This window comes from Echinops telfairi, unplaced genomic scaffold, assembly GCF_000313985.2.
Source record: "Echinops telfairi isolate 266 unplaced genomic scaffold, ASM31398v2 ScPeMD7_2010;HRSCAF=2546, whole genome shotgun sequence".
NCBI classification, from domain to species: Eukaryota; Metazoa; Chordata; class Mammalia; order Afrosoricida; family Tenrecidae; genus Echinops; species Echinops telfairi.
The window spans coordinates 5,467,752-5,480,070 of NW_022105908.1; the positions used below are offsets into that span (position 1 = coordinate 5,467,752).

Sequence of the window (12,319 nt, forward strand, 5' to 3'; positions counted from 1 at the left end):
CACAGCAACCTTCAGACGGAGAAGAGAACCAAGATTTGTCTACTGTCTGAGGAACCTTGGTGGTGTAGTGGTTATGCGTTGGGTTGCTAACTGCAGGGTCAGCAGTTTGAAACCACCAGCTGATCCTTGGGAGAAAGATGGGCTTTCTACTCCTGTAAAGAGTTACAGTCTCAGGAACTCGCAGGGCAGTTCTACCCTGCTACTCGTAAATGGCACCACGAGGGCAGGGTGTGTCTCAGTAGGCCAATACCCGGTAGCATCCTCGCTGTTACTCTGGAAGCTGGGCACCATTGTGCCCATTTCTCAGAAGAGGAAGCTGAGGCTCAGAGGAGCTAAGCACAGTGGCCATGCTGCTGTCTTTTACAAGTGCGGGAGCTGGGATTCCCCCCTCAGACCTTGACCATTCCCACGCTCTTCCTCCTCCAGGCTACCGATGCTGTCAGAGTTTCCCTGGCATTTCGCTCTCTCCCAAAGATACTGGTAATTTCCTTTCCAGAATGTCTCCATTCCCTGATCTAGCTTTGAAATGATTTTTAAAATGTGGTGGTGGCCGCCATCACTTCTCCCGGAGGGTGGGGCTCCAGCGCTCACCATGATCCCCTTTCGACGGCTGGGGACAGCCTTCCTGCTTCTCTTGCCACCCACCTGTTCAGGTGTAAAAAGAGGCGGGCACTCCAGCAACTTGCAGCGGGCTCTCTGTGAGTCTATGGTATTCTCTCCTCCACCGAAGCTGAGAAGATGGATGAAGAGAAAGGGAGAGGGGGGAGCTGGGGTGAGAGAGGTGTTAGAACTTGCCCCTATAAACCAATTCCAACTCATAGTGACCCTATAGGACAGGGCAGAAATGCTCCCTGTAGATTTCCAACACTACAAATCTTTATGGGAGTAGAAAGCCTCATTGGTCTTCCTCAGTGAGGCTGGCAGTTTTGAACTCCTGACTCTGGGGTTACCAGCTCAATGCACAGCCCACTATGCCATGAGGGTTTCTTTCAGAACTTGTAGTGGTGTGACTCACTGCCATGGAGTCAATGCTGATTCATAGGGAGCCCCGGTGGCTTTCCAAGACTGTAACTGTTTACAGGAAGTCGAACGCCTGGTCTTTCTCCCATGGATTTGCTGGTGGTTTCGAACTGCCATCCATGTGGGTTGCGGCCCAACCACCCCACCAGGGCTCCTTGTAGTGGTGTAGGGGGTGCAAGTCTGTGGCATTGCTGCTCTCTTCCATGGAACTTGGATAAATCCCAGGCAGAATATTTCCTTCCAGGCTCCTGGAGGCTCACATGGGAGGCGTGATATAAGGAGATGGGTGAACTGGGGCCCACAAAGCAGACAAACATTTCATGTACCCCAAAGCCCATCTCAACAACAACTCTCAAACAGCAACTTCCTTTAAAAGGGAATTGTGCTCCCTGGTCTTCCCCACCCCCGTCCTCCTTGGTCAGGCCACTGCCCAGATGCAGCCCTGGTAGGACTTTGTTCATGGCTCTTCTCTAACCCCGCTGTCCACAGCTTGCTGCCCAGGCCTCCGCAGGAGGTGATCAGCCCATAGTATAAAGATGCACCAGTCAGGCAGGAGAGGGTCCCAAGGAGCCCTCTCCAAGGATGGGGATTTCAGCTGCCATTGCAGGAAGGGAACAGTGAGACATGGCGATCCTACAACTGGCTGGCGGGAGGTTGGGTGGTGGTGGTAGGGGGGCGGGTCAGCAATTGGGTTAGCAAGCCCCCTCCTCCCAACTCACTCCCTCGCCAGCCTCCTGCGTTACCTGACATTCACCCAATAGGCACTCACTAGATGCAGGTTGGGCCCACACAAAATCCCTGAAATCTTCGAAGCATGTGTCTTGTCTCTAGGACCAATCACTTCTCACATAAACGGACTCAGGGAAATGCCATTCCTTTTTGTCACCTTGTGCTCCACAGAGGGGCCTGCATGCAGCAGGTGCTCAGCCAATGCCCCTTCCTAGTAGAACTACAGGCCCGCTTCCCCTTGCCTCTCCCTTCTGCTTTTCGAGTACCCCATCGTCCTGTGGGGAAGGCTGACACTCAGGACCAGCAGCCCCAGGGGCCCACCTGGGCATCGTCCCGAAGGGAAGCAAGTAAACAAACAGAATTGGGAGGAACAAGACTTGTGAATCTGCTCTCTCTTTAAGGCTCCTCTCAGCTACAACTGGTTTGTCACCCTCAGCTCTCCTTTTCTCTGCAGGCCACCGCTCTCCTCCTTGTCACTGCCCCCCCCCCCCTTAAAGGCAGCAGCTGGCCTTTCCTAATTGGTGATCTATCTTCCTCACAAGGAACCCGAAACAGCTGTTGCAGTGAGGGCTGGTGGGCAGAGCAGCTCCTAGTCATTAATGTACTTGTTGGTCCGACTGGTGCTGAACAGAGGATTAAATTAATAATGATACTAATTAGACAGAAAGTCCTCCCTCCCTCTCTCTACTGGTGCGAAAGAGAGGATTAAATTAATAATGATACTAATTAGACAGAAAGTCCTCCCTCCCTCTCTCTACTGGTGTGAAAGAGAGGATTAAATTAATAATGATACTAATTAGACAGAAAGTCCTCCCTCTCTCACACACATACACCACAGAAAAATTAATTGCCACCATCATCATCCTCATCCGTGGCAAAAGTTTTACAACGACATAGTCCTGTAGAAATCCTGGTTGTGACAAAACGTCTCGCTCAAAATTCCTTCAAGGAATTCACCATCTCCTTCCATCTTGGGAGTTAGCCAGCCATTATCCCTAGGATGAACTTTCCACGCAAACCCGTGCCCATGGCGCGGGCTCTAGTCCACATGAGGGGTGGGGGGGCCCACAGGCTGTTGATGTCACCTGTGACCACTGCCTGAAGAAGAGAGTTGGGTGGGCTCCCCACAGTGAGGCAGCCCCTGCGCCTCCTGTGCCGATGTGTCGGCCTCCACGTGGAGAGCAAGGCATCTTAAGCTCAAAACGTTCTGCAGCTGGGACGACGGTGATGGACCCTGTTCATTTCTATATATACCTTTCCCTTGGCAATGACCAAAAAAGAAGAAGAACCTAGGAAAGGGCCCGTCCTCATCCTGTGGCATCTGTCACCCTCCTTCCAAATATAGAGCAGGAATGAGCCCCAGCGGGAGCCGCTGCCTATAAAAGCCAAGGGTTAGCAGCAGCCTCTGTGGCCGCCTGCTCCTTCTCTGGCTCTGGGTCGGCAGAGGTGAGTCACACCCTCCTCCTACAAGGCGGTTTGAGGTTGCCTTAGCACGGACAGCTGAGCGCAGCTTCTTGCTCTTTCTAAAGTGTTGTAGCATTGGGGTCCCTGGTGGTGCAATCAGGTACCATGCTTGGGTGCTAATGGGAAGGATGGACGTTTAAGTCCACCCAGAGTCACTTTGGGAGGATGGAGGGCTAGCAATGGCTTCTGAAAAACCAGCCATTGAAAACCCCATAGGACCCAGTTCTGCTCCAATACATGGAGGGGCGCTGTGAGTCAGGGCGGACTCTATGGGAAGATGTGAAGAGCGGTCTCCGGAGGCCTTGGTGCCCACGTACCCCATGCCTCCAGCTCCTCCCCTGAGGCCTGTGTCTGCCCTTCAGGCTCTCTCCCCTCTTCCCCACTCTCCCCTTGCCCTCTTCCCTCTGGGGTCTTGGGGGGCAGCATGCATGCAGACACTACACAGACGTCCCCATCTCTGGTGCCCCTCTGATCTCTGGACAAGGGGACTCCTTTCCTGGCCCTCACTATCCCGACCTGGGCTTTATGGATTTTTGAGACCACATTGGCTGTAGCTACCTGGTAGAGGTAGATCAGCCAACCTCGGAGATCTCTGCATGCTCTCAGACAACAACCACAGGGCCTGGTCTGGTGAGAAACCTTTTAAAAGGGCTTCTGCCCTTGTTGCCCAATTCTAAACAGGCCTGTGGGTCGGACAGGAACTGAGGACGCTTCTGTGTTAGGCTGGTAGGAGACAGTCTTATGGGCAGCTGGGGGCTTTTCCAATCTTAGTAGCCCTATTCCCATCTGCTCCTCCAACTAGCCTCTGATATAACACTTTCAATTTTATCAGTCCATTATCCTTATTGGAGACCCGGTAGCTAGTGCAGTAAGTTTAAATGTTGGGCTGTTAGCTGAGAGGTTGATAGTTTGACCCCATCAGCTCAAAGATGCATGGCAGTCTGCCTCGACTCTGTGCTATAGGGTTACTATGAGTCAAAATAGACTCACCAGCAGTGTATTTAAAAAAAGAATCCCTCCAAACTCACTACCATCGAGTGGATGACGACTCATGACCTTATAGGACAGGGAAGTGCCCCTGTGGGTTTCCAAGACTGTACCTCTTTACAGGTGTAGAAAGCCCCACCTTTCTCTCTCAGAGCGGCTGGGGGTTTCAAATTGCTGACCCACCACATAACCATGACCTCGCCGGGACTAAAACCTCGTGGCACAGGAGTCACGAGCTGGGTTGCTAAGCACAAGGTCAGCATCTCCAAACCACCCACTGCCCCTCCCAGAGGAGGCTCCCGTCCAGAGTGACAGTCTTGGAAGCTCACAGGGACAGTTCTGCCCTGTCCTGTAGGGTCACTCATTGTGAGTCGCCGTCGACTCCATGACAGAGAGTGGGGTTGGGTAGGTTTCATTCTCACTGAGAGAAGTCAGCGGTGGCTCAAAGTGGAACTCTCACTTTCCAGAAAGGAGAGCAGTTTTGATTCCAGCCAATGCATCTTACGGGCACACACCACCCACCCGTCCGTAGAGGCTCCATGTGTTTCTGATGCTGAACAGGTTCCAAGGGCGCTTCCAGACTCAGGTGAACTTGGAAGAAAAGCCCGATGATGTAGCTGCAAAATCACCCTGGGAAAACCTATGGCTCACAACGATCTGTATCAATGCGCCTCCCAAGGGCACAACGCTGAACCCAACGCTTCCAAGTGTGCCTGAGTTTTCCTTTTGCGTGTTTACTGTAGGTGGCAATTTCTGCAGTTCCTGTTGTCTTCTGCTGTTCTCCTGTGGGGGTGATTCTCAGGTGAGAATTCCAGCCGTGCCCCTTTGGCCATGGGAAGTCTCCAGGTGGTTGGGCGTTTCCACTTCCCCCTCCTCTCAATGGCTGCGGGGCACAAAGAGAGCTAGAGAGGTCGGGCTGGGGAAGGCTAAGCTGGAGTGGAATGGAAGGAAGGCAGCACTTCCCGAGTTTCCAAATGGTTGTGTGAGGTCAGATGGTAGCTTCTATTCTTGGCAACTGAGAGAAAGAAAATGCTGGGTTCTTTGACCACAGAACCACCTTGAAGAATCAACACAGCGCCAGGGTCCCCCAGCTACTCTCGGTGGAGCACACTCTCTCCCAAGAATGTCTGAGGGCGGCTGGCAAAGGTCCTCACCGCGATGGAATGATGGGAAAATAGAAGGTCTCCCCAAACTTTCTGAAGTTCCTTTGCAGTTGATTTTTGTGTGTAATGCTTCTGTGTAGACTTCCCCTCAGCAACACCGAGATGTACAGACAAGAGGACTAAGTCTAGAGAGGCCTTAGCCCCGATCCCTGCCTCAGATTACGCCTGATTACTGCTAGGATGTAGCATGCTCCGGGACTGTGGTACGAGTCCCACCGATTGCTGCCAAGTCACCTTGGGCTCAGGGCAGCCCCTGTGTGTCAGAGACGAATTGGGCTCCATAGGTCTTTTTCTATAACTGATCCTTTGGAAATCGATCATCAGGCCTTTCTTCCAAGTGGCCCCTGGGTGAATGTGAACCTCCAACCTTCCCATTAGCAACTGAGCGTGTTAACTGTTTGGGCCACCGGGGCTCCTAGCCACTCGATCCACAGGTGATTTTTCCAGCACTGAAATCCTGAGAGAGGAGGGCCACTGGGCTTGGCCTCTGAGGGCCCTGTGGCCCGGTGTGGTGAGACAGAGGCGGGCCCGTGGTGGTGGCCAGGTGTGGGCTGAGAGGCAGTCCACTCACCTGGCCTGCTCACCTTCCAGCGAGCAGCATGAGCAGCGATAGTGAGATGGAAGTGTTCGGCACAGCCGCCCCCTTTCTCCGGAAGTCGGAGAAGGAGAGAATCGAGGCTCAGAACCAGCCCTTTGATGCCAAAACCTACTGCTTTGTGGTGGACTCCCAGCAAGAGTATGCCAAAGGGAAAATCAAGAGCTCACAAGACGGGAAGGTCACCGTGGAAACAGAAGACAACAGGGTAAGCTTCTGCCTGCTCCCTCGCCCTTTTGCAGGCTGACCAGCCCTTGGGTGGGCTCCGTGTTGAGTTGTCTTGTGCGTGCAGCTTCCCCAGCCCATGCGTACACATCGCTCCTGCCTCAGCCTTCCCAGAAGTCCTGGCCTCAGACCACAGTTTGGGCAGAGAGGCTGGCTGCTGATGACCAGAGCACAGGGGCCAGCACCGTCCATAGTGAGGGTGTGGAATTCGGGCCCAACCCTAGCAGGTGGAGGCCTGGTGCCATTGGGCTCCTCACTGCAAGGTCAGCAGTTTGAAACCACTAGCTGCTGCATGGGAGAAAGTTGAGTCTTTCTCCTCACGTAAAGAATTATAGTCTTAGGAACCCCTAAGGGCAGTTCTACCTTACCCTAGAGGGTCAATATGAGTCAGAATCAACTCGATGGCAGTACGTTTTTGTTTGTTTCCTTTCAATAGCCTAGGTTTCCCTCCTAATACTTCTAGATCAGTGGTTCTCAACCTTCCAAATGCCGCCACCTTTTAATACAGTTGCTCATGTTGGGTGACCCCCCAACCATAAAATTATTTTCTATGCTACTTCATAACTGTAATTTTACTACTGTTATGAGTTGGGCGACCCCTGTGAAAGGGTCGTTCGACACCCCCCCAAAGGGGTCAGGACCCACAGGTTGAGAACCTGTGGAAGTAAGGAAAGTGAGGGAGGGGCCCTGCTGGCGCACCCTTTAAGGGCATTGCAGCCATTGCCCTACATGTTTGTGCCTGCAGTCACTCTGTGCCAGGCCCCTGCGGAGTGCTGGGAGCAACCCTGGACTCCACTGCTCTCTAGACCCAAGGTCACGGAAGTCTAGAAATGATCCAAGGAAAGTTAGAAAGCAAAGAAGAGAGGGGAAAGGAAATCTAAGAGAGAAGGGTAGAGGAAATAGTATCGTCGGGTGTGAACTGACTGCTCACCCATTGCCATGCTGGCAGTTCTGGCTCATAGCTACCGCACGGAGCAGAGCTGCCCCCGGGCCTCCACGTCTGTAAGTCCCTGTGGAGGAAGACAGTGTCGTCTCGCTCCTGTGGAACTATCGTGGGTTCGTACGACTCACCCAATTAGCAGCCAGTGCTTCACTCACCGGACCACTTTTCAAAGCTACAGGAACCCTGATGGGTAGTGGTTCCCGGTTGGGCTGCAATCCACAGGTTCGAAACCAGCAGCTGCTCCCCAAGACTGGGCTTTCTTCTGCCATCAACACACAGTTACAGTCTCAGAAACCCACAGGGAGTCGCTCCGAGTCTGCTTTGACCTGATGGCAGTTAGTGGGAGTTATGTTTTCAAACCTACAGAAGATAGCTCTACATATTTTTCAGATAAAATAGCAAAGAAGGCATCTATCACGCTTCAGGGAGGACAGCAGTCAGACGCGATGAATGAGACTCAGAGACAGTATCAGAGGCCTTCAGGAGGAGGGCCACAGTATGGGGCGGTCTAAGTGGCTTCTGCTGCCTGAAGGCGGGCAGAAGAGGGGCCGCCTCCCCACTTTGCCCAGAGAGCGCTCCAAAGGGAGCCTTCACCATCTTCAGAGGGAGGAGGGTGGGAGGGAGGGGCAGGGAAGAGGAAGAGCAGCCCCTCATCCCCAGGACTTGGTGGTCTTAGAAACCCGAGGGCCATGGGGTGAAAGTGGCTCCTCAGAGAGAAGCCTTCAGAAGGACCCATCTCCCTCGTGGCTCCCTTTCCCTGAATTGCCAGTTCTTCCAATTCACGGAGTGATGAGGAGGTAGAGGAAACATGGGTGGGAGGGGGTGTGGGGGTGCCGCTTGGACAGCTGCTTTCAGAGCACTCTGAATGCTAGCTCACCCCATGGGGACCAGCCTGGTGGACAAATGTAAAACACACAAACAAACAAATAAACAAACTCACTGTCCTCGAGTCAATGCTGGTTCCCAGCACTCCCCTGTGGGTTTCTGAGACTGTAACTGGTTACGGAGGTGGGTGGGTGGGTAGAATGTTCACTTTTTCCCCCTCGGAGCTGCTGCTGGCTTTAAACTACAGACCATGCGGATCACAGCCCACTGCATACCCACTATACCCCCAGGGCTCCTTACATTCTTGTGTGCCCTCAGGAAAGCCAATGGACAGGTCATTTCTTCTGAGTAGCTAGAAACTGCCTCTTGGATGGGGGAACCAGCCAGACTGAATTGCTGGCGCCCTGCTGTCCTTCCCGTCCCAGCATCTCACAGAGAGCCTCTTCTCTCACCTCTGCCCTCCTTTCCTCAACCCAAGGACGTTGGAGAGGAAGTTCAAAAGCCCAGGTGACAAAAACAAACCTCATCCTATCACTACCGGTCTGGCTGGCAACCTGACCTGACCGCGCTGTGGACTCCGTGCTAGCTCTCCGGTTGCTCCTTCAGGCCCCGGGTAGTGTTTCCCTGGGCTGCAGGCACCATCAAGGAAGTTCCTGGCCTCTTTCCTTCCAGACCCTGGTGGTCAAACCTGAGGACGTGTATGCAATGAACCCGCCCAAGTTTGACAAGATCGAGGACATGGCCATGCTGACTCACCTGAACGAGCCTGCCGTGCTCTACAACCTCAAGGACCGCTACACCTCCTGGATGATCTACGTACGTCAGGGCCAGGGCTTGGGAGGATGAGGTGGGGGGAGAGGGGCCGGTGGGGAGGCGGGGGTGGGGGGCATCTGAGTCTTGCTTGCCTGGGCTGTAGAGAGCAGCAGGGCAAATGGAAAAGCAGCCGGGGAGGTGAAGCCAGCAGGTGGAAGATGAGTTGGAAGATGGGGTAGGGAGAGGAGACAAGACAGGGGAGGGCAGGAAGGATGGGGGTCCCAGGCATTGCTATTTGTGGCTGGGCGAGGCCCCCTGCATCCCACTTTGAGTCTCAGTCACCTCACTGAGAGAGAGATCATAATCTCTTCCCTCGTCTATGAGGTTATCGTCAAGGAAAAGAATCTAATCATGAAGGTGAAAGGCTTATTTCACATACATATACACACATCTTGATTATTATTACTAATAGTACGTGTTTCTATTTACTCCCCCAGACCTACTCGGGCCTCTTCTGCGTCACCGTCAACCCCTACAAGTGGCTGCCGGTGTATAACCCTGAGGTGGTGGCCGCCTACCGAGGCAAAAAGCGCCAGGAGGCACCACCCCACATCTTCTCCATCTCCGACAACGCCTATCAGTTCATGCTGACCGGTGAGTTTCCAAAGGGACTATAGTGTGGGGGGAACGTGCATTACAGAGAGGAGCTTAGCTGTGCACCTGGGCCACCTCCTGTCTGGCATTCTGGCGTCCAGCTTAGGGCACAGGAGTTAGGACGGGAGGTAAAAGACCCTGAAAAGTGTGGAGCCCCTGGGTGTTACCCGCTCTCCGTACAATCCAAACTCAAGACCACCCACTGTCATTTTGTCCATTCTGACTCAAAGCAACCCTATCTGATCTCTGGGAGGGAGGCTGTCAGTCTTTAAAGGGGTCGATAGCCGCATCTTTCTCCCGAGGAGTTCGTGGTGGGTCTGAACCACAGACCCGAATGTTGGCAGTTCAATGTTTACCGCGTAGCACCACCAGAACCAGTTAAGTGCTCAACTACTAACTGAATGGTTGGTAGTTCAAATCCACCCCAAAGTGCCTCAGAACAAAGGCCTGGCAAGCTGCTTCCTTGAAAAACCCAGGCCTGCAGTTTCCTCTGCTCACCGGGAGTCACGAGAGGTCCGAGTCAACGCAATGCAGCTGGTTTACTGACGGAACAACATGAAACTTTTGTGAGTCAAATACAAACAGTGGCAATCTCATCTGGTTCCCCAAATGCAACGTGAAGCCATTAGTCGGCGAGAAAAGACCAGTCAGTTTAAGAAGGGGCTTCATGTCTCCAAGTCTCTTTCTCAAAAGGAGGGCTGAGGCTCTTCCGTTCCCGTCGACCAATAGCTGCCCATCACCTCCTGGCAGCCTTCTGCTTGTCCAAGGAGAGGTGAGAGCCACAGGCTTATCAGTGGCTGGCTTTTCGGATGCTCAGGCCTTTCTTCCAAGCTGCCTCTGGGTGCACTTGAGCCTTCAACCCAGCTGTGAGCGTCTGGGTGTACCCTCACCCAAGGACTCTATGTTCCCGTCTAGCAATAACCACAAAGGGAAGGTCAGCAGGAGGGTGCATTGCACCTCTTGAACTTGGGAGAAACGGAACAGAATCGTGACACCCTTTCCCTATAGTAATCAACCCGGCTTTACCTCTTCCTTTGTCCTTTGGCAGATCGTGAAAACCAGTCCATTCTGATCACGTGAGTACACGCGTGCGCGGGCTGGTGTCATGGAGGTGGCCATTGTTACCCGTGGGAGGACCATGAATAGGCTACTTGCGACAGTCAGTTCCTTAGCAAGTCTTTGGAGCTTGTCTATGATGGAAAGTAGACTGGGGGGTGGGCAAGGGCTCAGGACACCGGAAGCACCCATCCTTCGCACTTGGCTGTGAGAGCGCTTCCTTCCCCTTGGGCTGTTGGTCTACAGGGGTGTGTGTGCTGGTGCTCCAAGCAGGTCCAGGGCTCTGGGTGACTGGCTCTCTTTGGGGGCTCCCCAGAGCACACCGTGGGGGTGCCATCCTGGGGAAGCTGTTCTTCCTAACGGGGGCTTTTGTCCTCTGGCGCCTTTCCTTCGGTCACCCCAACAGCGGAGAATCCGGGGCAGGGAAGACGGTGAACACCAAGCGGGTCATCCAGTACTTTGCAACAATTGCAGCTACTGGGGAGCTCAGCAAGAAGAAGGACTTGAAAATGAAGGTAAGGGGTTGCAGGGAGTTGGGGTGGGGTTGGGGGAAAGAGAGAGAGAGAGAGAGAGAGAGAGAGAGAGAGAAGCAGCCTTGCTTTGCTTTCACTGCTGATAAGGGAGGGGGCAGAGGCAGGTAGCACTGCAGGTGGCGGAGAAAAAAGAAACTCTTTGAGGGGAGGGGAGGGAGAGGAGCCTAGGATTCAAAGTCTCACAGGACAGTGAGTCATCCCGCAGGAGCGTGCGTGCGTGCGTGCGTGCGTGCGTGCGTGCTCGCGTGCTCGTGTGGCCCCAGATCCTGGGATTTTCTTGAAAGTAAAGCGTGAGAAAGTCCCGGAGGAAGCTCCATCCTGTGCGGAGCGGCACGTCCCCCAGGACAAGTGCGACAATTGTCAAGGAGGCATTTTGTAGAAAGCAGTCAACACCCTGAGAATCAAGGGAGTGCAGCATTTGGGGGCATTTGAAAGCGACCAGCCTGCCAATGTTGACAGAGCAGCAGGGGTGCTAGGGTGATGGGAGAGGCGGAAGTGGGCCCTCAGGTAGGAGCCTGGCTTCGCAGAGGCGGCCAGGTGCTCAGGACAGGCATGAGGAGAGCGGCCGCCCTGTGACATACCCCCGTTTGGGCTTCCGCAGGGGACACTGGAAGATCAGATCATCAGTGCCAACCCGCTGCTGGAGGCCTTTGGCAACGCCAAGACCGTGAGGAACGACAACTCCTCCCGCTTTGTGAGTCCCGCTCAGGCCAGGCCCTGTCCTCAAAGAGATGGCAGCCTCGCGGGGCGCCGAGGGCAAGGAAAGCACAAGACAGAGGGAGGTGGCCGAGCAACTGGAATACTGTTCCTGTCAGGGGTTGTTGCATAAACCGAGGCATCCCTCCATCCCTCCACCTGGTGGCCCAGGGCTGACACTTAGCTGCTAACCCACACAGAGGCTCCTGGGCTGGAGTTGGGCTAGACTCAAGGATGCTGGGGGTTGTTGCTGAGAGAGAGACAGAGAGAGAGACAGAAGAGGGGTCTCCTTCAAATAGCGTTGCTCTGCCACTCTCGGCAGACGGACTTGTGACGGGGAGGGATCCCCAGACTGAGCAGCAGATCCGGAAAGGACAGGGAGGAAGAGGGGCAGGAACAGCGCTTCAGAGGTGGAGAGAGCCTGGTGGTTAAAGGTCTGTGGAGAGTTAGGCATGGAGGGAGCTGCAGGAGAGAAGGCAGAGGAACATGGGCCTCCCTGTGAGAGCAGACCTGTGTCCCACGAGGATTTCAGTGGCTGACGTGTTGAAAGTGTACCCCTGGGTCTTTCTTCTGAGCTTCCTCTGCGTTGGCTTGACGTCCAACCTTGCAGTTAGCCACCCGGGCACTTCTTCCAGGGGACTCCCGTGGCCATCTAACCAATTCCAACTCATAACAA

At 54.1% G+C, this 12,319-nt stretch overlaps 1 protein-coding gene across 1 annotated transcript in view; it reads left to right on the forward strand.

The window, feature by feature from the left end:
• The first annotated feature begins 5,962 nt into the window (after positions 1-5,962).
• Positions 5,963-12,319, forward strand: part of LOC101653571 (myosin-3) — a 30,712-nt gene continuing 24,355 nt past the window's right edge. The window contains exons 1-6 of the mRNA XM_045293293.1: positions 5,963-6,166; positions 8,624-8,767; positions 9,202-9,358; positions 10,407-10,434; positions 10,821-10,929; positions 11,549-11,641. Coding sequence (XP_045149228.1) covers positions 5,963-6,166; positions 8,624-8,767; positions 9,202-9,358; positions 10,407-10,434; positions 10,821-10,929; positions 11,549-11,641 — 735 coding nt within the window. The remainder of the gene's footprint in view (positions 6,167-8,623; positions 8,768-9,201; positions 9,359-10,406; positions 10,435-10,820; positions 10,930-11,548; positions 11,642-12,319) is intronic.